The sequence below is a fragment of the Heptranchias perlo genome, chromosome 2, assembly GCF_035084215.1.
Source record: "Heptranchias perlo isolate sHepPer1 chromosome 2, sHepPer1.hap1, whole genome shotgun sequence".
Classification (NCBI taxonomy): Eukaryota; Metazoa; Chordata; class Chondrichthyes; order Hexanchiformes; family Hexanchidae; genus Heptranchias; species Heptranchias perlo.
In genome coordinates, this window is record NC_090326.1 from 25,873,182 (window position 1) to 25,900,329 (window position 27,148).

Here is a 27,148-nt window from a genome sequence, read left to right on the forward strand (position 1 = left end):
CCTGTTATGTGGCACTTTATCAAACACCTTTTGAAAGTCCATATACACAACATCAACCACATTGCCCTCATCAACCCTCTCTGTTACCTCAAAAAAAAACTCAATCAAGTTAGTTAAACACGATTTGCCTTTAACAAATCCATGCTGTCTTTCCTTTATTAATCCACACTTGTCCAAGTTACTATTAATTTTGTCCCGGATTATCGTTTCTAAAAGCTTCCCCAGCACCGAGGTTAAACTGACTGGCCTGTAATTGCTGGGTTTATCCTTACATCCTTTTTTGAACAATGTTGTAGCATTTGCAATTCTCCAGTCCTCTGGCATTACCCCCGTATCTAAGGATGTTTGGAAGATTGTGGCCAGAACCTCCGCAATTTCCACTCTTACTTCCCTCAGCAGCCTAGGATGCATACCATTCGGACCTGGTGACTTACCTACTTTAAGTACAGCCAGCCTTTCTAGTAGCTCCTTTATCAGTTTTTAGCCCATCCAGCATCACAACTACCTCGTCTTTTACTGTGACTTTGGCAGCATCTTCTTCCTTGGTAAAGACAGATGCAAAGTTCTCATTTAGTACCTCAGCCATCCCCTGTGCCTCCATGGGTAGATCTCCTTTTTGAGCTTCCGCTGGGGAATCACTTTCTTCCATCGCTTTCTCTTGAAGGCGTGAAGGCCCTGGAAGACAACAGAAGCCGCTGTTAATTATTCATCGGAAAATTGACAATCTTTCTACTGACCATTCTGAGATCTGGAACAGTTCAGTCATTGATAACATCAATTCATCATTTGTGTGAAAGATGTTAAAGTTCTGTCACCAGCCGTCTGTGGGTTGTCAGTCTCTCCGTCTCCGATGGATAGATATTCAACGGTTCGACTTATCTCCATGGCCTCCTCCTCCGCATCTGTCAGCTGGACTATACGCGGTGGTCCACCTCCAGTTCTGGCCCTCTTCCTTGCATTTTACGCGCTCTTCTACAAGGGGAGAAAGAACAGAGCTGTGAGTGACTGAAGGTGTGCTGTATTCACCCAATGCATGCATTGCTTTGGGTGAGGCTGACAATGAAGCAGATGCATCAGAGCGTGACTATCAGACAGATGCATCATATTGCATCACGATTTGGGTGGTGGCAGTGATGGGTGCATAAATGGGGAGGTGAGGAAGTGCATGGAAAGCGAAGTTTAGTTGGTGCTGAAACTTAAGTGGGTGTGAGGAGTGATGTGATGGAGAACATAAGAAATGGGAGCAGGAGTAGGCCATACAACCCCTCGAGCCTGCTCCGGCATTCAATCAGATTATGGCTGATCTTCAACCTGAACTCCACTTTCCTTCCCGATCCCCATATCCTTTGATTTTCCCCTAGAGTCCAAAAATCTATCCATCTCAGCTTTGAATATGTTCAACGACTCAGCATCCACAGGCCTCTGTGGTAGAGAATTCCAATGATTCACAACCCTCTGAGTGAAGAAATTCCTCCCCATCTCAGTCTTAAATGGCCAACCCCTTATCCTGCGACTACGGCCTCTAGTTCTAGACTCTCCAGCCAGGGGAAACAACCTCTCAGCCTCTACCCTGTCAAGCCCCCTCAGAATCTTATATGTTTCAATGAGATCGCCTCTCATTCCTCTAAACTCCAGAGAGTATAGGCCCATTCTACTCTAGCTGTCCTCGTAGGACAACCCTCTCATCCCAGGAATTAATCTAGTGAACCTTCGTTGCATCACGTCTAAGGCAAGTATATCCTTCCTTAGGTAAGGAGACCAAAATTGTATGCAGTACTCCAGGTGAAGTCTCACCAAAGCCCTGTACAATTGTAGTAAGACTTCCTTACTCTTGTACTCCAACCCCCTTGCAATAAAGGCCAACATGCCATTTACTTTCCTAATTGTCTGCTGTACCTGCTTGCTAACTTTTTGTATTTCTTGTACCAGGACACCCAAACCTCTCTGGACACCAACATTTAATAGTTTCTCAAATACATTTAAAAATTATTCTGTTCTTCTGTTCTTCCTACCAAAGTGAATAATCTCACATTTCCCCACATTATATTCCATCTGCCACCTTCTTGCCTACTCACTTAACCTGTCAATATCCCTTTGCAGACTCTTTGTGTCCTCCTCACAGCTTACTTTCCCACCTAACTTTGTATCATCAGCAAACTTGGATACATTACACTCTGTCCCTTGTAGTAGGCTTGCCAGGACCGAGTGAGAGGAGGGTGTTGCATTTCACGGGTTGTGGGTTTATCAGCAAATGTACTCGTTTTTCCTGACCTGGTTAGGTCATTAAACTGCTTTCTGCACTATAGCCAAGACCTGGACACCGTGCTCTTGCTGCTCAGCTCTTCTACACCTCCAATCGAAATACGATTGCAGATTTAAACGCGCTCACTTTGCTTCCGGGTTCCCCACGTGCAAATCTACCCTCCCGCTGACTTTCTGCTGCCATGCTAAAATCATGACCCCAGAGTCGAAAGGAATAGGACTGGCTCCCTAAGTGTACTTCACCGAAACTGGCGGTGTTAACCCAACGTTTGTGGATTTGTGACGCTATTAGCTCCTCAAATCTCTGCTCATTTTACACTTGGAAGTACAACTGATGGCAGGAGATCATGGCCCCGATGTTTACGGGAAGGGTGCGGGAGAGGCTGAAAATGGCCGAAGAATCTGGCAAGGACCTCATTATCATTTTTAAGTTCCTTTTCCTGCCCGGCAGCTGGCCAAAATGACAGCCTGGTTGGGGGAGAGAGAGAGGCCATCAGGGATGGAGATCGGTGATCGAGGCAGCTGGGAGAGAAAGGCCATTGAGGCTGGAGATTGCTGACCATGGCAGTGGAGGTGAGGCCGTTGAGGCTGGAGTTTGGCTATCGCAACAGGTAGGGGGAGAGAGAGGCCGTGATCAGTTGGGGTGGGGGAGGGGGGGAGACCAAACGCTTCCTTGAGCGGCCTTGGGGAGCACTCTTGCTCCACCTGGTCTACAAGAAGTGCAGGAACGGGCACTTACCTCTTGGAGGTGGCAGCACCCGCCTCCCTTTCACTGCTGAGTTTCCCGACTCGTGGGAATCCCGTGCAACAGCAGTGAATTTTAAATCAGGCTCCCAATTGCACTGTGAAGGCCCGATTGAAATATGTTAATGAAGTGTCCCGTCTCTCCACGGCAGGACGCTCGGACGGTGTGATATCTGCCGCCGTAAAAAAGGCAGCGTGCGTGGTGGGCTGGGGGGCGCGTTCCTGACATTTAAGACTTTAACCACCCCCCTCACCTCCCATCTGTCGTGGGGTTAATATCGAGGCCCATGTGTCTGCTTCCAGCTTCCAACCTCCATCCTATTGTGTAAAAACAGTTTTAGGTTAACATTTGAGAAAATTGCAACGTTATGTTGCAATATTACTGTGTACATACATGTGCACTGACACAGAACATAGTCAGGACAAACTTCTTGAATATCATTCAAAGACGTACGTAAACTCATAAGCTACTCTTCCAGAAAGACAGACGCTATGTTTGGAATGCAGTAGAAATACTTCAATATAGAGATGAGTATGTTCAAGGCTGAGATCGATAGATTTTTGGACTCTAAGGGAATCAAGGGATTATGGGAATCGGGCAGGAAAGTGGAGTTGAGATCGAAGATCAGCCATGATCTGATTGAATGACGGAGCAGGCTCAAGGGGTTGCATGGCCTACTCCTGCTCCTATTTCTTATGTTCTTAAATGAAGAAGAACTTGCATTTATATAGCGCCTTCCACAACCTGGGTGCTTTACAGACAATGCGGTACAATCTCTGTGTTAAAGTACTTCTACTGCATACCAATCAAGATTAACAAAGAAAGAGAAAGGAGTGGGGAAGAAACTTCCTCTTTTGTTAGATTTGTCACTTTGGATTTGAAGAGAACAAGTGTTGATTGGACCTTTCTGGGGGGGGATTTTACGCTTCTGTACTCCTGATGTGGAGCCGCATCTGCTGGGAGTGCTTACTGGGAAGCAGTCAGTCTATTCAGAAAATCACAAAGGGTCTAGACAGAGTAGATAGAGAGAAACTGTTCCCTTTGGTGGCAGGGTCAAGGACCAGTGGACATAGATTTAGGGTGATTGGCAAAAGAACCAAAGGTGACATGAGGAAAAACGTTTTTACACAGCGAGTAGTTAGGATCTGGAATGCACTGCCCGAGGGGATGGTGGAGGCAGATTCAATCATGGTCTTCAAAAGGGAACCGGATAAGCTCTTGAAAGGAAAAAATTTGCAGGGCTACGGGGATAGGACGGGCGAGTGGGACTAGCTGGATTGCTCTTGCATAGAGCCGGCATGGACTCGATGGGCAGAATGGCCTCCTTCCATGCTGTAACCTTTCTATGATTCTATGGAGGTAGAGTTTCCCAATACGTGCTCCCATGCTGGGAGTGCTGAAGTAGAAAACATTCCCTTAAATAGCTTGAGGATTTTTAAAAAAACAGTTTTGGTTAGAAAATTCTGACGATAAATTCATTTGGTAAAGCAATCTAATACCAAAAAGTTAATTTTTTTTTAAAATGGTAACATTTACTTGGTTTTAATAATTTTAGACTATGATGAAGTTATGTTTTGAACTTATTTAAAGGACATTTGCATCTCGTAGGATTAGGCTACTTTGCCAACATTTATTTCAGATCAAAAGAACCAAGACCTATAAAACTGTTCAGCCCCAAAGATTTAGGTAGAAAGTAGTGACTGATTGCCTGTCTGTGTGCATGCTGAGTTGGTTTCGGTCAACAAACACAGCCAGTTAAGTAACAAAGACCCTGTGATCTCTGAAGTGCACCACGATTGAGATACAGAGTTACAGGAAATGCATTCTTTCTTGCTCCAGCCCTTGTTGATCCTGCAGGCTATGATTTTTAGATAATAAAGGCCATTAATTTCAGCGCGTTCTTTATGTATAGGACTCTGTGCCTACTTGAAAAATTATTTTAATTTTCACGCGAGTTAGTCAGCCTCATGAATGTCATTAAAAAGTCTCATTTGATGGCAGACATTGTAAGGTAGATTTTCCGCCTGGTAGATTTGTACCACCTGTGGAATTTGGATGAATGGGGACCAGAAGAACAACAATTTACATCGTGCCTTTTAATGTGGAAAAAAACAAGCGAAGTTGCTTCACAGGGGTGTGAGTAAAAAATGAACACCAAGTCATAGGAGGAGGTGGGGGGGACCAAAAGCTTGGGCGACGGGGTGGGCTTTGAGGAGGCTTTTAAAGTAGGAGAGGGAGGTGAAGAAGTGGAGGGGTTTTAGGGGAGGGATTACAGAGGGTGGGGCATAAGAAGCCAAAGGCTAGTTTTGATTGCCTAACAAGGTCGGAGAGGAGTTTTCCAGTTTTTCTTTTCTCCTAATTAACCTGGGTTTTAATTTTTTTTTATGCCTCTCCCAGGAGGTTAAATGGTGGTCCGGGTGGGTGGTGATGCATAACCGGTAGGTACGGTGATGCATAAGGCATCACAACTGTGTGGGACAGGCTGGATGGACCGGTAGGTTCCTGTCATCTTTGCATATTCGTATGTGCAGAAAACCCTTTGTGGTAGTGAAGGAGAGAGCTGGGAGTGGAGTGGGGCCATTCCAATGGAGTCACGGTGACTCATTGGGTTACGTCAGTGAAGCGCGAGAAGTTGGATTCCCCAGATGTGGGCAAGTTGATATTGGATATGGAGGCTGCAATAGACCAGCATGGAAAGGGTTAATCGGGTCAGCAGCAGTAATCCTGTGGCTGACTCGATGAATGAAGGAATCTGCTAATTTAACATTGCTGGGCTTCCCTCATCAATCATTCCCAGCTCTGCCCTTCACCACCACTCCTAGCCTAGGCTTTGTTTTATATAATTGTAAATTTTCACTTCTATATGTCAAACATGATGATATGATCCTTAACCCACAATGTCTTAATGTAACTAATCGGTCCCTAATTAATATTTTGCAGTTTTGTGTGAGGAAATGGTTTATACAGATGGGTTTTTAGTGAATGAATGAATAAGGAAATGGAATCTGTGGTTAGAAGATAAGAGTGTTGAGGTTGGAAAATCAAGTAGTGTATGTCTTTGCAATGAAAGAATACAATAAGTTGAATTTATATAGTAATAAAAACAGAAAATGCTGGGGAAGCCCAGCGATTCAGGCAGCATCTGTGGAGAAAGAAATAGAGTTAACGTTTCAGGTCAAAGACCTACCATCAGAACTGGAAGATGTTAAGAGCTAAAGTTTTTGAGCAAGTACGGGAAGGTGCAGCGGGGAGGAGAGCAGGTGTTGGGGGTGACGGAAGAGTGGACTAGGGTGTTGCAGAGGGAGCGGTCCCTTCGGAATGCTGAAAGGGGAGGGGAAGATGTGTTTGGTGGTGGGATCCTGCTGGAGGCGGCGGAAATGGTGGAGGATGATACGTTGAATGTGGAGGCTGGTGGGGTGGAAGGTGAGGATAAGGGGGACCCTATCATGGTTCTGGGAGGGAAGGGAAGGGGTGAGAGCAGAAGTGCGGGAAGTAGGACGGACATGATTGAGGGCCCTGTCAACTACAGTGGAGGGGAATCGTCGGTTGAGGAAAAAGGAAGACATATCGGAAGCACTGGTGTGGAAGGTGGTATCGTCAGAACAGATGCGATGGAGACGGAGAAACTGGGAGAAGGGAATAGAATCCTTTCAGGAAGTGGGGTGGGAGGAAGTGTAATCAAGGTAGCTTGCTCAAAAACTTTAACTCTTAACATCTTCCTCTTCTGATGAAAGGTCTTCGACCTGAAACGTTAACTGTTTCTTTCTCCACAGATGCTGCCTGACTTGCTGGGCTTCTCCAGCATTTTCTGATTTTACTTCAGATTTCCAGCATCTGCAGTATTTTGCTTTTAATTTTGCATTTATGTAGTGCCTTTCAAGACCATAGGATGTCCCAAAGTGCTTTACAGCCAATGAAGTACTTTTAAAGTATAGTCACTGTAGTAGGAAATGTGGCAGCCAGTTTGCGCACAGCAAGGTCCCACAAACAGAAATGAGACAATGACCAAATAATCTGTTTTAGGGATGTTGGTTGAGGGATAAATATTGGCCGGGACACCAGGGAGAACTCCCCTGCTCCTCTTCAAAATCATGCCATGGGATCTTTTACATCCACCTGAGAGGGCAGATGGGGCCTCGGTTTAAAGTCTCATCCAAAAGACGACACCTCCAACAGTGCAGCGCTTCCTCAGTACTGCACTGAAGTGTCAGCCTAGGTTACGTGCTCAAGTCTCTGGAGTGAGTTCTGACTCGGGTTGAGAGTTTCACAGCTAAGCCTTGGCTGACACTATATTGCTATACAAGATGAGATAGGCAGACTTGGAGGGTGAATGAATGGTAACCAGACCTGTGATTAGTAGATCCACATGGTTGAAGAACAATTGACTGCAGGAAGAATGTGCTGTGTGATTGGGCAATTGATACTTACTGATATAAATTGCAAGGACACCAGAGCATTAATTCACAAAGGGGAACCATATCCTTAAATATAACATCTTTTCTTTATGTAATAAAGTTCACTTAAAGCCTGTGAGACAACGGGAAGTTGCTGCTGGAGCAGGGCGCTGAGTGTCATGAATGGTGATGATAAAAGGTATAAAGAGAATGGGTCTGCATCTAGACTGGGAGCGGCGGTGAATCCTCCACAGAACAAAGACATCTGTTGGTGCGGCTCCCAAAACAGAGCTAATCTGTGTCCTGATTGGCATGGGCTGCCTCATAGTGGCATGCTGTCTTACTGCTATGGTCAGTGTTGCTGCTTTGCTGGTGTACATGAAGCTTGTCATAAATAAAGGTTAAATTGATTACATATATCAAATATTGTCTGCATAAAACATGGATGATGAGCATGTGTGAAGAATTGACTCCTTGCTGAGTAATGGTTCCACAGATGAAGGGTACCCTCTGTCTAGACTCAGACATGAAGGTACAAGGGGCCAATGGATTTGGAGACTATTTAGTGGCTGTTCAGAGACCAGGGTTGGGAGTGTGGGAATCACAGCCAAGCCTGGTCCTATGTTCATTCGGTGTCCACACACGCCACGCACGTTTCCTGCAGGGATTGCTCAGTGGCAGTCGGGAATGGGAATCCTGGTTGACTTTTCCCATTTCCTAGTCTGTGAGCACTGACACCAAGTTGTTGTGCATCCTGCTTCCCACTCCCTCAGTTGAGCCAACGCAGCACTGGCAGTTATCAAACCTAATGCCACCCTGACCTTGCGTATTGCTTTAGCTAGCTGAGCCATCGTGGGAGCTTTTCAGAGTAGAGGGATTGAGTAATGCAGCAACTCTCGACATATGGGGAAAATGATGTGAATGCAACAGTCGTGATATTTTAATAGAAAACTGACTTAAGATTGTCGTGCTTCAAAATCCCTTTACGAACTGTCGGAACATACTGTATTTGTTCATAATGGCAAATATATTATTTCTAAGTTCTGAGCTCTTGTCCTCCCCCAAAAATGATTCCTTAATAGAATACTAGACAAGACGGCTTTTTTAAAATTGAAAAACCTACATAAAAGATCAAGGCGCACAGTGCAGGGTACGATTGAGGTTGAAAAGATTAGGCGAAAAGGCAAGGTAAATTGAGAAGTAGTAGATTGCTGACTCCCAAGCCTTGAGTTTTGAAAAAGCATGCAGATTGTAGGAAAAAAAAGATTGAGGGAGATGGGAAGTTCTACAGTGTAAAGGCTGTGAGTTAAAACAGAAGATGCTGCAATGAGTTTCAATTTCAATGATGTTGTCATCACTGCAGATTTATAAGAGAGAGTATCTGCAGCTCATAACTGGGAGATTCTACCTCTATATGTAGAGGATAATCTGGAGTTAGAAGTATGTTAGAATGCAATAACCCATCAAGGAGCTGAAATGGACATCATCGAGCACAAGAGTAAAGTTTTCTCAAGTCCATAATTTGCTGCTGCAATGGATTCCAATGTGTGTGTTCTGTACAATATATGAATCCTTAATAACTTCTTCCAGCTTTCACTGCTGAGTGCAATGGCAGGTTCATTCAGCTAAATCATATGATTTGACAAGCAATGATATTGTACCAAATGATTTGAAAAGTAGTGATATTGAGGCTTGTTTTACTGATCAAGGGAAATATCATGACTTGGGCTGTCATAGGTTGTAGAAGGTGTAGCCACAGGGCAAACAAGAGTTGCTGATCACTTTATGGAGAATTTTCTACTCAATTATCTTTTCATAGAAACATAGAAAATAGGAGCAAGAGTAGGCCATTCGGCCCTTCGGGCCTGCTCCGCCATTCAAAATGATCATGGCTGATCGTCTAACTCAGTACCCTGTTCCTGCTTTTTCCCCATATCCCTTGATCCCTTTAGCATTAAGAAATATATCTATCTCCTTCTTGAATACATCTAATGACTTGGCCTCCACTGCCTTCTGTGGTAGAGAATTCCACAGGTTCACCACCCTCTGAGTGAAGAAATTTCTCTTCATCTCTGTTCTAAATGGCATACCCCGTATCCTGAGACTGTGACCCCTGGTTCTGGACTCTCCAGCCATCGGGAAAATCCTCCCTGCATCTAGTCTGTCTAGTCCTGTTAGAATTTTATATGTTTCGATGAGATCATCTCTCATTCTTCTAAACTCTAGTGAATATAGGCCTAGTCAACCCAATCTCTCCTCATACGTCAGTCCTGCCATCCCAGGAATCAATCTGGTAAACCTTCGTTGCACTCCATCCATGGCAAGGACATCCTTCCTCAGATAAGGAGACCAAAACTGCACACAATACTCCAGATGTGGTCTCACCAAGGCCCTGTATAACTGCAGTAAGACATCCCTGCTCCTGTACTCAAATCCTCTTGCAATGAAGGCCAATATACCATTTGCCTTCCTAACTGCTTGCTGCACCTGAATGCTTGCTTCCAGCGACTGGTGTACAAGGACACCCAGGTCTCGTTGCACCTCCCCTTTTCCCAATCTATCACCATTCAGATAATAATTTGCCTTTCTGTTTTTACAATCAAAGTGGATAACCTCACATTTATCCACGTTATTCTGCATCTGCCATGTTCTTGCCAACTCACCCAACTTGTCTAAATCACATTGGAGCCTCTTGCATCCTCCTCACAGCTCAGATTCCACCCCAGCTTTGTGTCATCTGCAAACTTGGAAATGTTACATTGAGTTCCCTCATCCAAATCATTGATATATATATGTTGTGAATAGCTGGGGCCCAAGCACTGATCCCTGCGGTACCCCACTAGTCACTGCCTGCCACCCGGAAAAAGACCTGTTTATTCCTACTCTCTGTTTCCTGTCTGTCATCCAATTCTTAATCCATGCCAGTATATTTCCCCCAATTCCATGTGCTTTAATTTTGCACACTAACCTCTTGTGTGGGACCTTATCAAAAGCCTTCCGAAAATCCAAATACACCACATCCACTGGTTCTCCCCTATCTATTCTACTAGTTACATCCTCAAAAAACTCCAGTAGATTTGTTAAGCATGACTTCCCTTTCATAAACCCATGCTGACTTTGTCCAATCCCGTTAATGCCTTCCAAGTGTTCTGTTATCACATCTTTTATAATAGACTAGCATTTTCCCCACCACTGATGTTAGGCTAACTGGTCTGTAATTCCCTGTTTTTTCTCTTCCCTCCTTTTCAATTGAAATCCAATTAAGCAAAGCTCATCTTTGGTGAGGATGCTATCGGACTTTGGGCGAATCATTCAGTGAGATCATGGGACTAAGTGGGACAAGTAGAGCTCCATTTATTTATTTTTCTTGGTGGCTACTTGATAGGGAAGAAATACTTTACAGGGTGAATCCAGTAGTGAACAAGTGCTGGTAGATTTGATCAAGTAAAATCTAATTTATTAAAGCAGCTGACATAAGTTCAGTAATATATTAAAAAAAATAGTTTGTCTCAAGTAAATTACATAGGTTCTGCATGTTTTTACATATTTTACCTAAATGTTTATTATTTTGCCTTTAGCTCACTGGGTCATGATAGGAGGAAGGCCATTTGGTCCATCCAGAAAGATCCATTTAATTGTTTCTTGAATGATTCCAGATTTTGCCCCCACTACTTTATTTGGAAGTCCAATCCAACCACTGATCACTCTTTGTGTGAAGAAGTACTTCCTGATAGCGGTCTTAAATTTGCCTTTTACTAGTTTAAACTTGTGCACCCTTGTTCTACTCTCGCAATTTAATTTAAAGCAATGTTCCGGATTTACCATTCCATTCCATTAACTCTCTTGCCTATCCTCTAAGATCACCTCTCGGATACTTCCTTCCTGGGCTGAAAGGCTCGAGTTTCTCCAGTCTTTCCTCATGATTCAGCACTTTTACATGAGGAATCAGCTTAGGGTCTCTTCTCTGCACTGCCTCCAGCGCATGAATCTCTACCTTATTTCTCGGGGATGGGAATTGGACGCAGTTCTTGAGTTGCGGTCTGACCAGACAACGGCACAGTTTAATCACGACCTTCTCCGATTTATAATTTTGAATAAGAACATAAAAACCAACATAAATATTACGTTTTTTTTCTTTGAAGCCACACGGAAATGTTTCTCTTCATTGATGTCACTGGAGTGGCCTAGCAGTGAGGCGGTCCTGACTGGAGGATATGGTTGTAGATGTTAAAATTTAACATTTCTCTAAAAATGTCAGGCAAAATACTGGTGAGGCTATTTTTCTATATACTTTGGACAAAAAAAAAGACTGCCCAGACATTCCTTCCCCTACGTGTCCGTCTGGTTCAGTGGTAGCACTCTTGCCTCTAATTCATGAGGCTGTGGATTCAAGCCCTACTGAAAGCCTTGAGCACAGAATCTAGGCTGAAACTTCAGTGCAGTACTGTGGGAAAGATTGTGGATGGTGCCATCTTTCAGATGAAACATTAAACTGAGGCTCTGTCTGCCTTACAGATCCCCTTGGCATTGGTTGAAGAGGAGCAGAGAGCCGCCCTCGCCAACATTCTATCTCATTTCCTGTTTGTGGGACCTGGTGTGCATAAATTGGCTGTCGAGCTTGCCTCAGCAACAGTAACCATCAAAAATAGTTCTTTGGCCGTGAAGTGTAGTCGCCGCTATAATGGAGGGAAACCTGGCAAGTAATTCGTGCACAGCATAAATGACCAGATAGTCTGTTTTTTTAGTGATGTTGTTTGAGGGATAAATGTTGGCTTGGACACCAGGGAGAACTCTCCTACAGATAGTGCCATGGGATCTTTTATACCCAGCTGAGAGAGCAGACGGGGTCTCGATTTAATGGTGCCTCTGACACGGCAGCATTTCCTCAGTATTGCACTGGTCAGCCTTGATTATGTGCTCAAGTCTCTGGATTGCAGCTTGAACCCTCAACCTTCTGATTCAGAGGCGAGAGTGCTAGCACTGAGCCAAGGCTAACATTCAAAAGAAAAAGGGGAAGAGAGGATCCTCAGAGGTTAGTACAGCACTGCTCCCCTGAAACCATATATTTATGAACAGCAAGGTAAAGGTACCTCAAGATATTTGTTAGTTCCTTTTACAGATCAGGATCTAGATTCACTTTATCCCAGTGTCATATCGGTACCTCAGAACTACCCTCAGTAGTTATAAAGTGTAGTGATTCAGTAGCGAGTAGCACTTTGATTCACCTCATAGATTTAGTTTTTATTTCATATCTGTTTTAGTGACCTGCTTTGTGGGGTTTTTTGAAGCAACTGTTGCGTTATTCAGTTAATGAAACATGGGTTAATTATGGAACTGGAATGACTGGATGGAAAATAAATTGACTTAAAATGACATAGATTTACATGATGTCCATTAATGATTACTCATGGTGAATTATTTGTCAGAGTAAGAAGTGAATAAAATCTTAAATTTCAGAGTTGTGTTTTTGGTTTCAGGAATATAATGTTCAAAATTGATGTGAGTTAATTCTAAGAGAATGTATGGGGGAGGAAATCAAAATGAGGTGAATCAAGCTGTCAGCCGTGAGTAGCACTCTCACCTCTGAGTCAGAAGGTTGTGGGTTCAAGTCCTGCTCCAGAGACTTTAGCGCAAAATCTAGGCTGACACTCCAGTAAGTACTGAGGGAGTGCTGCAGTGTTGGAGGTGCCGTCTTTCGGTTGAAATGTTATTAAACCGAGGCTCTGTCTGCCCTCTCAGGTGGACGTAAAAGATCCCATGGCACTATTTCGAAGAAGAGCATGGAAGTTCTCCCTGGTATCCTGGCCAATATTTATCCCTCAAAGAAACATCACTAAAACAGATTATCCATTCATTATCACAATGCTTTTCCTACTTTACTACAGTGACTACACTTCAAAAGTACTTCATTGCTGTAAAGCGCTTTGGGACATCCTGAGGTCGTGAAAGGCACTAAATAAATGCAAGTCTTTCAAGTCTTTTTAAAGAGGCAAAAGGTAGTGAAGTCTTGTCTGAAAATACCTACTGTATTGGTATTGGTGAACATTTATTAGATTATTGCAAAGGAGTTGGGTGGAATTAAATTGAGACCCGCTGGAGTCCCCAAAGTCCGTTCCTCTCATTAAAATAATTGGGCCCGCTAATGAGTTGAGTGGGCTTGATACCTGGTGTAGTGGTTCAAAAAAAGCATGTCGGTTGAAGACCTTTTTTTCATTTACTGGTTTCTTTATAATAATTAAGGACTTCCTCATGCCCTTCCATTCTCTTGTTCAATAGGCATTGAAACACCAGCATAGTAATCTTCTCACAGGTGGTTTGGCTCTTGTGTTCTTTCCGCCTGCTTTGGTTCCCTGCTGCAACTTTGGTTTGCCCTGAGGCAGCCGCGCCGGCTGACTTGGGGAAGCCAACTCTAAGCATCGCATAATTTTTTTTTAAAAGTAAGTACTTGCCTCAATTGCCGTCATTCCCGGACCCGAGATCTCTGTCTCAAGGCCCCCCCCCCCCGATCTCCTGCCCCCCCCCAACCCTGCCGACAACCAGGGACTTCCCCCCACCCCCCCCCCCACCCCGCCACCCTCCGACAGGAATCTTGAGGCCTCCAATCCACTAACCTAGCGCAGTGGCCCAAACTTGGACCACTCACTTGATGATGCCTCGTCCCGCAGTGCCGCCTTCATTGTGATGAGGTCCAAGGCCCAATATCCGGGGATCCTCGGACCTCACCATTTGTGCGCAGGGAAATAATGTTGCGCTGGGTGGCACCGAATTTAACCCCCAGTGATTCTTGTTCCTTTTTTCATTTTCCAACAGTTTGGGTTAGTGGAAACACCATTCCAGTAATTTGTAGGGGTTGAGTGGTTCATTATCTCATTATCAGCTTGCAAAGCCTTTAAGTGCAGTGATTGAAATATTTAATATTACCATTAGTGATGTATGTTCACTCACAAGCAGTGAGAAATAATGTTATCGCTTGGGCAGTAGGTACCTGATTTATCATTTGATTGCTCCCTCAGTTCAAAAATCCATCTCTAATGTTTTGTGAGCTAGAGTGGCATAAAATGAACTGGATTTCAGTAATATAATTTTGAAGAAATCCTTTTGGATTGTGGCTTTATCTCTCACCAAAAATAAGTTTTTTTTTTGTTACAATTTTTCAGTTTATTCAAATCCTTTAAATAAGGAAGGGTTTAGTGGTCCTGAATCGCCCTGTCATTTCAGATTTTAGTATTCACTGTTGGGAACTAACAGGAGGATGTATTTTTGTTGAAGATGTGATTTTTCAAAGGCAGCAGATCAGTGCTCAAAGAGTTAAATCATAACTTTCTGGGCCTTGTGGTTTCTTTTTTAAAATTTTTAAAAATTCATTTTTGTTATTGATGGGTCAGTGAATGTTCTAACTGGGGAATTATGCTAAACCTACTTAATTCATAAATTAAAGCTGCTGGCTTCATTCTACATTTCCATGTCATTAAACTTGTGGGAGTTCAGATTAGCTCATGATGATCCAAAACAAGCCTGACCAACGCTGGTCCGTAGGGAGTTCGATCGCAGCAAAGATCCCACTTGGTGCCACTCAGACACAATTTTTGTTTAATATTGTAATGGGTAATGTGACAAAAATAGGAATTTCACTCTTTACATATAAAGTAGCTGGAGTGAAAATGGAGGCTGCTTTCTTTTTGCCAGGTACAAAGCAGAAGACAGGAAGACACAGTCTGTACAAATCGGGCAATGTTGTTATTTAGCAAATCAGTTAAGATAATTTTGATTTTTGATGTGAATTGTACTGTAAAGCTTTTGGAACAGGTAGGCCGGATGCATGTGTCACACCAAGTGAATGGACTCCATACGATTACACAGAAATGTGAGACCTCCATGTACAAAAAAAAAATCAAGAGCCCTCATCAACAAAAATCATGAACTAGTCATACCCCAGAAATGTGAGCGGCCATATACAAACGTGAGACCTCTGAACAAAAACAGTAGTGGACTGGACTAGTAATCCAGAGAACACGAGTTCAAATCCCACCATAGCAGTTTGAGAATTTGATTTCAGTTTTTAAAAAAATAAAATTAAAAATCTGGATTAAAAAGCTGGCACCAGTAAAAGTGACCATGAAGCTGTCATTTTGACGTAAATCCCAATTGGTTCACTAGGGAAGGAAACCTGCCATCCTTACCTGGTCTGGCCTGTATGTGACTCCAGTCCCAGACCAATGTGATTGACTCTTAACTGCCCTTTGAAGTAGCATAGCAAACCACTCGGTTGTATCAAACCGATTTTGGCAACTAAAGATAGGAATTTATTAAATAAGGGGAAGCTAGATAAACACCTGAGGGAGAAAGGAATAGAAGGCTATGCTGATAAGGTTAGATGAAGTAGGATGGGAAGAAGCTCATGTGGAGCATAGACCAGTTGGGCCGAATGGCCTGCTTCTGTGCTGTACATTCTATGTAATAGCTGATAAAGAATTATTTTGGCTGGGGACATATCTTCAGGTGATGATGTATGCAGCTTGACAGTCAGGTATGAAGAAGACTCTGTCCCTTGGATAACTGGTGCCGAGTCTGAAGGGAACTCTATGAAGGAAACTGCTATTTCCACTCATTAGCCTCTCACCTACCAAGGTATAAAGACTGTTAACATCCCTGTTTGCTTGTTTATTTCACACACATGAAAGTCCTATTGCATGAAACTGGAACTCTGGCTTCGGGTTTTGAATGCTGATATAACAGCAACAAATTCTGAGCAAACTTGCATTGTCCACATTTCATCTTGAAGGTTCACAAAAGAAAAAGTCCTGACTTCCAATAAAGCACCTATTGGTTGTCAACAGTCTGTAAGAAGGGGCTTACTGAAGAAGCGTATATTAATCCCTTATGGATTAATTCTAATTATGTTGTGTTTTTTACTAACAACAACAGTTAGCATTTATATAGCGCCTTTAATGTATTAAAAGGTCCCAAAGCGCTTTTCTCAGGAACGTTATCAGAAAAAAATTGACACGGAGCCACATAAGGAGATATTAGGACAGGTCACTAAAAGCTTGGTCAAAGAGGTAGGTTTTAAGGAACGTCTTAAAGGAGGAGAGAGAGGTGGAGAGGTTTACGGAGGGAATTCCAGAGCTTAGGGCCTACGCTGTTGAAGGCATGGTTGCCAATGGTGGAGCGATTAAAATCGGGGATGTGCAAGAGGCCAGAATTGGAGGAGCACAGAGATCTCGGAGGGTTGTGGGGCTGGAGGAAGTTAGACAGATAGGGAGGGGCGAGGCCATGATGATAAGGGGCGAGGCCATGGATAAGAATTTTAATTTTTTTTTAATGTAACATGCTATTTTGCAGTGTCTTTTTGCCTCTATTATTCCCGCTAAATAAATCTGATCAAGAAGTTTTAGCCGGTTTGCAATGATTTGTAGCATGTTATTTACCACACTTTTTAGATAACTGGAAAATATGGTGGGTATTCCACGTATTCTCTAATAAACAGTTTACTGCAATTAGTGTTTAATTGTTAAACCTGGGCATGCTAAATCATACATGGTAGTGAATAAAGAAGCAAGTTTTGGTTCATAAGGGATTAAACTGTGTAAAACAGGGGGATTTTTCAGTGGTGTTTGGTCCTGGCAAAGTCGTTCAGATTGAGTGTGACTTGTGTAGTCCCCATGTAATATCTCATCCCGAAAAACAACAGACAAGTAACAAGACAGCTCAGCAATCTTGTTTGAAGGAACTATTAGATGCCAAAATACAGAGAATACATTAACCCTTTGTAGACCAATTTCCAGTTCAGCTGGCATAATCATTGTACTATGTAGTATCTTGTGTTTCTGCTTCTGTAAATTATTTTATTTTTAAGCAAACCTGGATAGTAATTTTTAGCCTGCATAGTTGTCTGGTGGTGTGGTATTTTCTGCCATCTTTGACTGGATAACTGTAATCACGGCTAATTACTGGAGCTGGAGAATGAAGATGCAGGTTTCAGCTCATGGGAGACTTCAGTCTGCTTATGCAAACAGTCAGCTAGCTCTTTACACAATTCAAGGTTTGGGAAATATTCCGACTGTAACAGGGTACATACTTCATTTCCTTCTCTATCCATCTTTCAGGTTTACAGAAGGTATACATGGTATTAAGATTTTGGCAGTTTCACGATAGTGACACTAGCTAGATGCACCATTTTAAATTACAGGTAGATGAAAAGGGATTACGTAATTTAGCATATTTAGCGTAAGTGCAAGAGGATTTTTTGAGCATTAAGGCATTTTTGATAATGACGCACATTGACTGCTGAATTATAAGGTGCCATTTTGTGAGTTTATTTATTGCCAACGTTACACAGGAACAAAATCACCCGACAGAAAAGATGATATTTCTTAAATTTAGCTTCTCGGGGGTGGGTGAGTCTGCAGCCAAGTCTTCCTGAGCTTATGCATATAATGGAATGGGTATTGAGAGCTGTAGTCTGCCACAGGTTTTCAGCAGAATCCCTCTTATTGCAATTTAAAACGTGAGACATTTCTGCACCTAAGTGGGATCGTGGATCTTGTGCTATTTAAGAGTGTTGTCCCGCTAAATGCAGGGCACTTGAGGTTTGAAGGCAGGTGTATTTCCAAACAAGTTATTTATTTAATACCTACACGTTCTTTGAATCTACAACGGGGAGTGATATAGCAAATTAACGGACAGCTTAGTAAGTCCAATTGGGCCGCATTTAAAAATGCTAGCCTGTGGTATTTTGCAAAAATATGCGTGAATTAAAAAGGGCTTTTCCCTCTTCCTAAAAATTCTTCTGTTCCTGAGTTTGATGGTTGGACTAGAAGGAAACTCGCAATCCTTCAGCATATTGTCTGGAGGCAAATAGCACTTTGTACAATCATTCTAACCAGATGCAAAAAGCTTTTAATAATTTACGTACTTATTTGAAAGTTCTTATTTGAAATTTAGTACAGAGCCACAGGTGAAATTGATTGCTGACATGTGTGGATCTGACTGGGTTTTACTTAATTAACAGGGAGGTCGAGAAGTCCGTTCAACAGGGACCACAAGTGAAGTATACCCGCTGACCTCGCCACAGCCCCCGAAGAGGAAAGGAAAGAAGGAACGATTTCCAGCTGGAGAAGAATCGGTGTTCCGTGCAAAACCCGGCAAGGTGAAGCACGTCAAGAGTGGTACTGGCAGCCCAAAGATTGTCCCTGAAAGTGGTGAGTTGTTTCCCCATAAAGTCGCGTGTGGAGTTTTGCCGCAGCGTTTGAAGAGCGGCTCCTCTCTCGGAGGCTGCTCCAAAAAAATTATCCTGCCTCGCCCGCCAATCAAATTTTCATTTCTCGCCTCATCTGGTTCCGCCAAACAATTGGCTCAGTTAGATATCATTACAAGCCAATTATAGAAACAGTAACGTGTGCTTTTGGGGGAAATTGAAGATGAGACAGATAATGGGCCTTATCCTTCAATCAAGATTAACTGTCCCCACTTTATATCCCAGTCGGTTGTTTTTATTTGATCATACATTCTCATTTTTTGAGGATTCTTTGCATTTTCTCTTGGAGTAGTTTCTTCTTCGCTTTGTTGGAGCTATTTATTCCATCTGTATTTTGTGTTAGAGAATGTATAACCACTACAAAGGTTAAAGATGTCACACAAGCTCCAGAGGTTTAGGAGCTTGCGTCTGTTTTTCTTCCTCTCTCACTTTCTCTGACCTCCCTCTGCTCCACCATTGGTGAAAGAGCCTCCCCATATCTCGGCCCTACTCTCTGGAATTCCCTTTCCGCCTTTAAAACCCAACTCTTCTACTGATCCATCAGTCATCTTTCCTATCTCTCTCTCTCTCAAAGGCTCGGCATCCACTCTGGTTCTCCTCTGTGAAGTGCCTTTGGACGTTTTTCTATTTGCAGGTTGTTGGTTTGCTTGCCTGCCTTTCCCACTTCCCTGACCTCCACTCGCTCTCCCCCTCTATAATGAAATGCAGACTTCTGTGGACATCAGTCAGATAGTCATTCCTATCGTGAGTTGTAGTCTACTGCTGCAACTTTAATGAGGTTTCAGGCAAGACCAGGATATGTTTGTTGAAAAGACTGCTTGTAACATAGCAGTCGTTTGTAACAAGGCTGGAAGAGACTTGTGCCATTGTGTACTAAAAAGCATTCCATGAAATAAAGTATTACTTTATAGTCATAACATCACACTTTCATGAAAGAACTTGCATTTATATGTAGCCTTTCACGACCTCAGGACGTCCCAAGGTACTCTAGAGACAATGAAGCATTTTTGAAATGTAGGGAAACGCGACAGCCAATTTGTGCACAGCAAAGTCCCACAAACAGCAATGAGATAAATAACCAGATCGTCTGTTTGTGATCTTGGTTGAGGAATAAATATTGGCCGGGACACCGGGAGAACTCCCCCGTGCTTCAAATAGTGCCATGGGATCTTTTATGTCCACCTGAGAGGGCAGATGGGGCCTTGGTTTAATGTCTCATCCGAAAACTGATTGAAGTCTTTCAAATAATGTGGAAAGGCTTTTGGAAACTTATCCCAGAGGCTGACAACTCTCTGCAAAAAGTGGTATTCCTTAGCATCTAATTAAACTCTGTGCTTTCGTAACATGTCCTCTCATCCTCCTTTGCCTTTCTAGTTCAAGTAACCGTTAGAGATTCAGTTACTACAATGCTTAGGTCTCTTTCCCATTCAACAGACTTCAGTTTGGAACTCTGTATGGTATACATGTGCTTGGCATTAGCCCTACCCACGTGCATAACACTGCATTTTATCTATATCAAATGACCTCTGCTATATGCAGGCCCATTCTCCCATTGCATCTCAATCTGATTGTAGTCGTCTTTTCTCATCCAAGGTTATGTCACGCGCACAAATCTTTGTATAATCCGCAAACTTGCAGACAGTTCCCTCAGCGCCTTTATCTTGGTCATTAGTAAAGATTGTGAACAGCAGTGGTCCTAACACTGATCCCCGTGGGACTCCACTGGTAACCAGTCTCCAAGTAGAATCACTACCATTAATAATCAGTTTCTGCCAATGGAAATGCAAACAATTGCTTATTAAATATTACCTGGTGAAGGGAGAGGTTAGGAGAATTGTTTTTTTTTGCAGAGTTGTTGAAATATGAAATGTCCTTACCAGAAACAATAGTGGAAGCAAAATCCATAAAAGGGAAATGGGTAAATATTTAAAAGGATATGGATAAGTCGTCCAGAGAGCTGGCGCAGATGTGATGGGCCGAATGGCCTTTTTTTGCTTTAAAATTCTGATTCTAGTGCCTTAAAAATGTAGTATCAAGATTTTGTCTGCAGATGGCAGTGAAGAACTGTTGAATGTGCTGTAGACGGCAGGGATTGTACATCTGCACAAGACTGGGAGTGTTTCTCTGATGACTGATCAAGAGTTAAAATTTGTGGACTGACTTGAACATTCACCTTTTCATTCCTCAACTGAATATTTAGCATTTATTTTTTAAAATGTTCTTCCAATTCCATTTGCGACATTGACACTTGTACATGAAGTGATCATGGTTTTGCTGAATCCTGGCGTCGCCATGATAGCATCTTGTCTGAGACAAGGCAGTGTTGCACTACTACACACCTCTGATGTTGCAGCAATGCGCAGGGCGGGTGGCAGGCACCATGGGAACATCGCATCGCTGTCGCCTGAAAATGTGCGTTCAATCTTAGGCTGAGGCTGTGTGTCACACTGGGGGCCCGCCGTTACACCATGCGGCGTGGTACTGAAGTGACAACTGCTAGGGAGGTGAGTTTGGGTATCAGTGGGAGACCGTCGCGACACTGCAAAGCTGACTCTGGAGTTGCCTTCATATTCGATTATCTCTGTTGGCTGAATAAGCCTTAATAATTTTGCACACTCCTCTCCAGCTGCTGAAAGATGGGGTGGGGAAGAAGGACCTCTGATGGAATGCAAGTAAGGTAGGGGGTAGGTGAAGGTGGCAGAGAGAACAGTACAAGATTAGGCATGTTGTCGGGGCTCAATAACAACAAATTGCATTTATATAGCGCCTTTAACATAGTAAAACGTCCTAAGGTGCTTCGCAGGAGAGTTATCAAACAAAATTTGACACCGAGCCACATAAGGAGATATTAGGACAGGTAAACTTGGTCAAAGAGGTAGGTTTTAAGGAGTATCCTAAAGGAGGAGAGAGAGGTAGAAAGGCGGAGAGGTTTAGAGAGGGAATTCCAGAGTTCAAGGCCTGGGCAGCTGAAGGCACGGCCGCCAGTGGTGGAGTGAAGGAAATCGGGGATGCACAGGAAGCCAGAATTGGAGGAGCGCAGAGATCTCAGAGGGTTGTAGGGCTGAGGGAGGTTACCAAAACAACTTTATAAAAATCTTGGGTGGAGGGGGTTGGGAAGAAAACATTTAGAACATAAGAACATAAGAAACAGGAGCCTCATGGCCTCTCGAATCTGTTGTGCCATTCAATAAGATCATGGCTGATCTACCTACACTCCGCTTTCCCGCCATATCCCCATATCCCTTAATTCCTTTTGTGTCCAAAAATCTATCGATCTCTCACTCTTGAATAAACTCAACGACTGAGCATTCACTGCCCCCCTGGGGTAGAGAATTCCAAAGATTCACAACCCTCTGAGTGAAGAAATCTTTTGTCATCTCGGTCCTAAATGGCTGACCCCTTATCTTGAGACTATGACCCCTGGTTCTAGACTCTCCAGCCAGGGAAACAATCTTTCAGCATCTGCTCTAAGCCCAGGTGCTCAACTACATTCCCTCCCCCTCACCCTGACCCGACCCCCTCCCCCTCCCCTTGACCTGTGCTGCTAAAGCAAGACGCAGTTGAATAAGATGAAAGAGCTCCGTTTATTAATGGACAAGAGAGCCTGCTAACTCCAAGCAGTGAGGGCCTGACTGCCAACTGCTATGATCTGAATTTGTGCCTCGGTGTTGCCTGTGCATTTAGATAGAAGCCATGTGACCGCAAGGTGTCCTGTCTCTGGGGGGAGGAGGGTGTCGGGCTACTGCTGGCCATCGCTGTGGGAGCTTCCGTGACCAAGATCCCTCCTGCCTTCTGAGTTGCAGGTAGCTGCATGTTAGACTGGAAAAGGAGAAAATGTGAAATATACATAATGTACCTTTCAGAGTATTTTGTTAATTTTAGTATTTTACTTATAATTTTTCACTAAAGGAATATATTTTTACTTATTGCTATTTGGTATTGCATTTAAAATACAAACTGATGATGATGCAGTCCATTAAGAGAATATTATTAGCAGGACTGTATTTTTGTACTTCTATTTGTATTGATTGTTCTAATTTGTTGAAGTATTGCCATGAGAAACCTATGCACATACTGTACCTGCTGAAAGGGAACGAAAGGTTTGCACTTTCTTCGTGGAAGGCAGTAGTAGTTAGAAGTTTTACTGCCTTCAGTCTATTGAAAATGCTATATATTCATAATTAATGCATTTAAATACACTTTTTACTATAATATAAACTTTTTAAAGGTGAATTCTACCTAATGCTTTTTAAAAAAATTGTTAGTTTGGTCACAAACCGAATCCCCTCTAAATGTTTTGAACCATGTGCTTCTGTGTTGAGGCAGAAAATAAAAGCTGGTGGAATTAGCAGGAAAATAAGCCACCTGGATTTAAACTAGACTTGGCACTAGAAAGCGGAGGCTCGTGTTTTCCTCCACTTTTTTATTTTAAAAAAAGTGAGTGTGAGTGCAAAGGGGCGCTTCCTGATTTATACTCCAATCTACTTTCGCACTAAAAATAGTGAACAAAGGAAAATATGCCCCCAGTTTGCAATATTGCTTTTTCACTTCTGGGCTGCAACTCCTTTACACAGTGAGGGAAGGTTCTGTCTGTGTGCTATTTGTAAAGAAATCGTAAACCGGTTGATGAAGAACGTCATCAATGAATTTGATGATATTTCTTCACACAAAGGGTAGTGGAAATCTGGAACTCTTTTCCCCCCCCCCCCCCCCCGCCGCAAAAAAGCTGTTGAGGTTAGGTCAATTGAAAATTTCAAAATTAAGATTGATAGATTTTTGTTAGGCAAGGGTATTAAGGGTTACGGAACCAAGGTGAGTAGATGGAGTTAAGATACGGATCAGCCGTGATCTACTTGAATGCGGAAGAGGCTTGAGGCGCTGAATGGCCTACTCCTGTTGCTATGTTCCTACCAGAATTTCCCTCCTCCAAGTCATTAATAAACAGCGTTGGATCCAGATAAAACCATTGCAGAATTGCAGTTGCCTCCATAAAGACTCATGTCATTAGCCTAACACTATATCTTATCTACATTAAATGGCCTCTGTCATGTGCAGGCCCATTCCTTATTGCATCTAGATCTGATTATAGTTGATCATCGCCTCTGCTTTCTAGTGCCGAGTCTATTTTGAATCCAGCTGGCTTAATTTCCTGCTAATTCCACCAGCTTTTATTTTCTTTAAAAGCCTCAGATGTGGAAACCTTATTAAATTAGTCTTATGAAATATCTAGGGGCAAATCTGATTACAGTATGTCAGTTGGATAGCCCTTGTTCACGAATCTGAAAGAATTCCAGTAGATTTGTAAAGCGGCATCTATTGTGTTTCAAATGTACTGACTGCCACTTATGGCTTTAATGCTCTTTAAATGAATATTGATAAGTGTCCTACAAAATGCCTTTAAGCATTTTTCTCACAACTGACAATTACTAGACAATTCATGCCTCATTCCTTTTGTGAGCAGCAGGACTACATTCACTACCCTCTAGCCATTTATTTATAGATTCTAAGGGTGACTTTACACCACAACTGCAGCATTGGCCCGAAGTGTTTGAAGCCAGAGTCGGAATCCAAACTGACACTGGAACCAGATTCCCCCCTCCGAGGGATTTTCGCTGCGCTTGGCTTCAGAGTCCGTTTGCCTGATCTCAACCACGCATATTTAGCATTGGTCCAAACCACTTTGCACCGATGCAATACTTGTAGCGTAAAATGCACCTTAAAAGTTATTAAGCAAAGCAACTTAAATTTCCTCACCCATTTGCTTGAGATTCTAGGATGTATCCATTTGGTTCAGGTACCCTGTCGACACGTGAAGGCAGATTTGATAAATTTGCGCTTGATCACGGAGCTTTGTGCCTTGCAAACACATACTTGAGATCTGATCGTGGAGGTCAGTGGGCCCTGCAGGATTTTCCATTCAGGAATTTTCATGGAGAGAGGATCCTGCAGAGCCCTCAGGATCTTATAGACCCTCTGTGCATGAATTCTTGATATACACTCCTAACGTACGATGCCCTGCCTTTTAATACCTTGAATTTTTTCAAAACGCATGATTTACTGATTTCTTCCTTGTGTTAGAGATTCCTGAGCTAGTTTCGACTTGGTCTGGAGTTTTGCCACATTATTCATTGGTGGAAAATTTGACACATTAGACATTTCCTGATCATTCATAGTATTTTCAGTAACTACATATATTCAATTTCTAATGCTATTTGCATTGGTATGAAAGCTGTTGAATGTTATTTCAACATTTCTGCTCTTAATTTTGCTTTTTTTAACTGTACTTGCATTCCTCTCTACATTGAACAACAATATTTCCTTAGCAGTTTGCTACACAACAATAACCAGCTAGTGCTGAACTTTTAATTACTGCTGACCCTCGAATTCATATCCAGGATAGGAAGGATGATGATAGTGCAATGGGGGTCTCTCCCTGTGTCCCTTTGCATCAGCTGAGTGCCTCTTTCCCGGATTTTCAACCCACCACGCTACTGATGAAGGTACTTATTTTTAAGAAACAAACCTGGGTAACCACAGACCCATTAGTCTTTCATCAGTAACTGGAAAAATAGTGTAATTGGTTGGAAGGAGCAAAATTGATGGATACTCGATGGGGTGCTCAAGGATTGGTGCTGTTGATGCAGCTCTGTGATCTATGTAAATGAACTGGATTCAGAAACGCAAAGTACTTAGTTCGGTATCATTGGTAAATTTGAACAAACGGAGGACAGTAGAGCCTAATAAAGCAGCTGAGGAACTGCAGAAGGACCGAGACAATATTTGCAAGTGGGTAGAACTATGACAGATGAAATTTAATACAGTTGTAAGTGCAAGGTTTTTTCACATTGGAAGAAAAGATGAGGAATGCATTTACATAATGAATGGTGTTGACCTAGCTCGGGAAGAGGCTGTCTGAGTCTGAGACCATTCTACTCTGGCCAGACTGCACCTTGAATATTGTGTTCCGTTCTGGTCACCGAGACACAAGGGTAACATTTAAGCCTTAAGCCCTGGAAGCAATGCAGCAAAGGGCCTCGAGGCTTATTCCTTGCGTTTAGAGGACTGAATTATGAGGAAAGGCTAGAAAAGGTAGTGGTCTTCTGCCTTGAAAGGAGACGAATGAGAGGGAACTTTACAGTATGCAAGATGCTAAGTGGAACAGAAAAGTTGGCCAATGACTGCAGGGTAAGAGGACCATAATAAAAGGTCATGTTCAGAGTGGTAATTGAAATCAGTCTGGGTAAATTAAGGTGCCATTATGATTATTTAACTTGCTTTAAATAACAAATGGTTTGGTTTGGAGGCCCCTAGCCTTCATGTTATTTTATTTAATGTAATGAATTTTTAAAGGTGTGGCTTATGTGGTTGTGCAGTTGCTTTAATTTATTCTATTTAAGTCATTCAGAAAAATAAACTTGTTTGCAGCAACTATATTGTCCAATGCATAAAATAGCATAATTTTCCCTTCCCACCTCTGCCCCCCAAATAACTGCTATAACTGCTGTACCAAAGGCTGGCGGGGCCAGTGCGGAAACAATTTAGGTGGATTCTATAAAATTTGGCACAAAATGGAAGCCTCACTGGTGCAAATAATTATGGAATTGGAAACATAACTCCTGCAGGTGGCTGGGGATTTGTAATGCCCAGATTTGCATTATGCCGCTATAAATTTACATGAAGTAAATGATGCACCATCGGCACGCTGAACTTCCCAAGGTAAGTGCAAATAAGCTTAAAGCTGTCAAAAGTGACTTATCTTAATGATCAATGGGGAGCAGAGGTTTCAGTTGCCGACATGTATAAGCATTTCTTGTGGATTTCTCTGCAATGCCTAATGCAGCATATTTTTGATCCCTCCTAAGTATTCGTTCTTTGAGAACCATTAATGCAAAGGGATGGCCAGGTCTGGAGGTGGGGGAGGGGTGTTTGGGGGTGGGGTGGGGTGGGGGAGGTGTTTGTGGTATGTGGTTGTAACGGAGATCAATGTTCAGCATAAGGCTGCAAGGATAACATTCAGTGAACTGCTCCTCAATTAGAAAGCTTAAGCAGTCAATATAATCTATATACCAATCGATAGGTAGCTGTACAAGGTGATATTTTAAAAGCTCGTTCCCTGTTCCTAATCTGTGGTGATAACGCTTTGATTTTGCATTGGCTGTTATATCTAATGTGTTACATGAACCGGGAATGCTCCTGATACCACATACAAGGACTGTAAGTGAATGACTCCATAAGGAACAATGTAGAACAACAGCCTTTCTGACACCAGGAGGTGTCCAAAGCCAAGAAAAGTCATTATAAGAATGTAAAAAATAGGAGCAGGAGTAGGCCATGTGGCTCTTCGAGCCTGGTCCACCATTCAATAAGATCATAGCTGATCTTCTACCTCAACTCGACTTTCCTGCCCTGTCCCCATATCACTTGATTCCCTTAGTGTCCAAAAATCTATCGATCTCAGTCTTGAATATACTCAATGAGCATCCACGGCCC

The 27,148-nt window shown here is 42.8% G+C and overlaps 1 protein-coding gene across 1 annotated transcript in view; it reads left to right on the forward strand.

The window, feature by feature from the left end:
- LOC137335978 (doublecortin domain-containing protein 2-like) overlaps positions 1-27,148 on the forward strand; it is a 195,018-nt gene that overhangs the window by 70,740 nt on the left and 97,130 nt on the right. Inside the window, exon 7 of the mRNA XM_068001485.1 lies at positions 18,413-18,602. Coding sequence (XP_067857586.1) covers positions 18,413-18,602 — 190 coding nt within the window. The remainder of the gene's footprint in view (positions 1-18,412; positions 18,603-27,148) is intronic.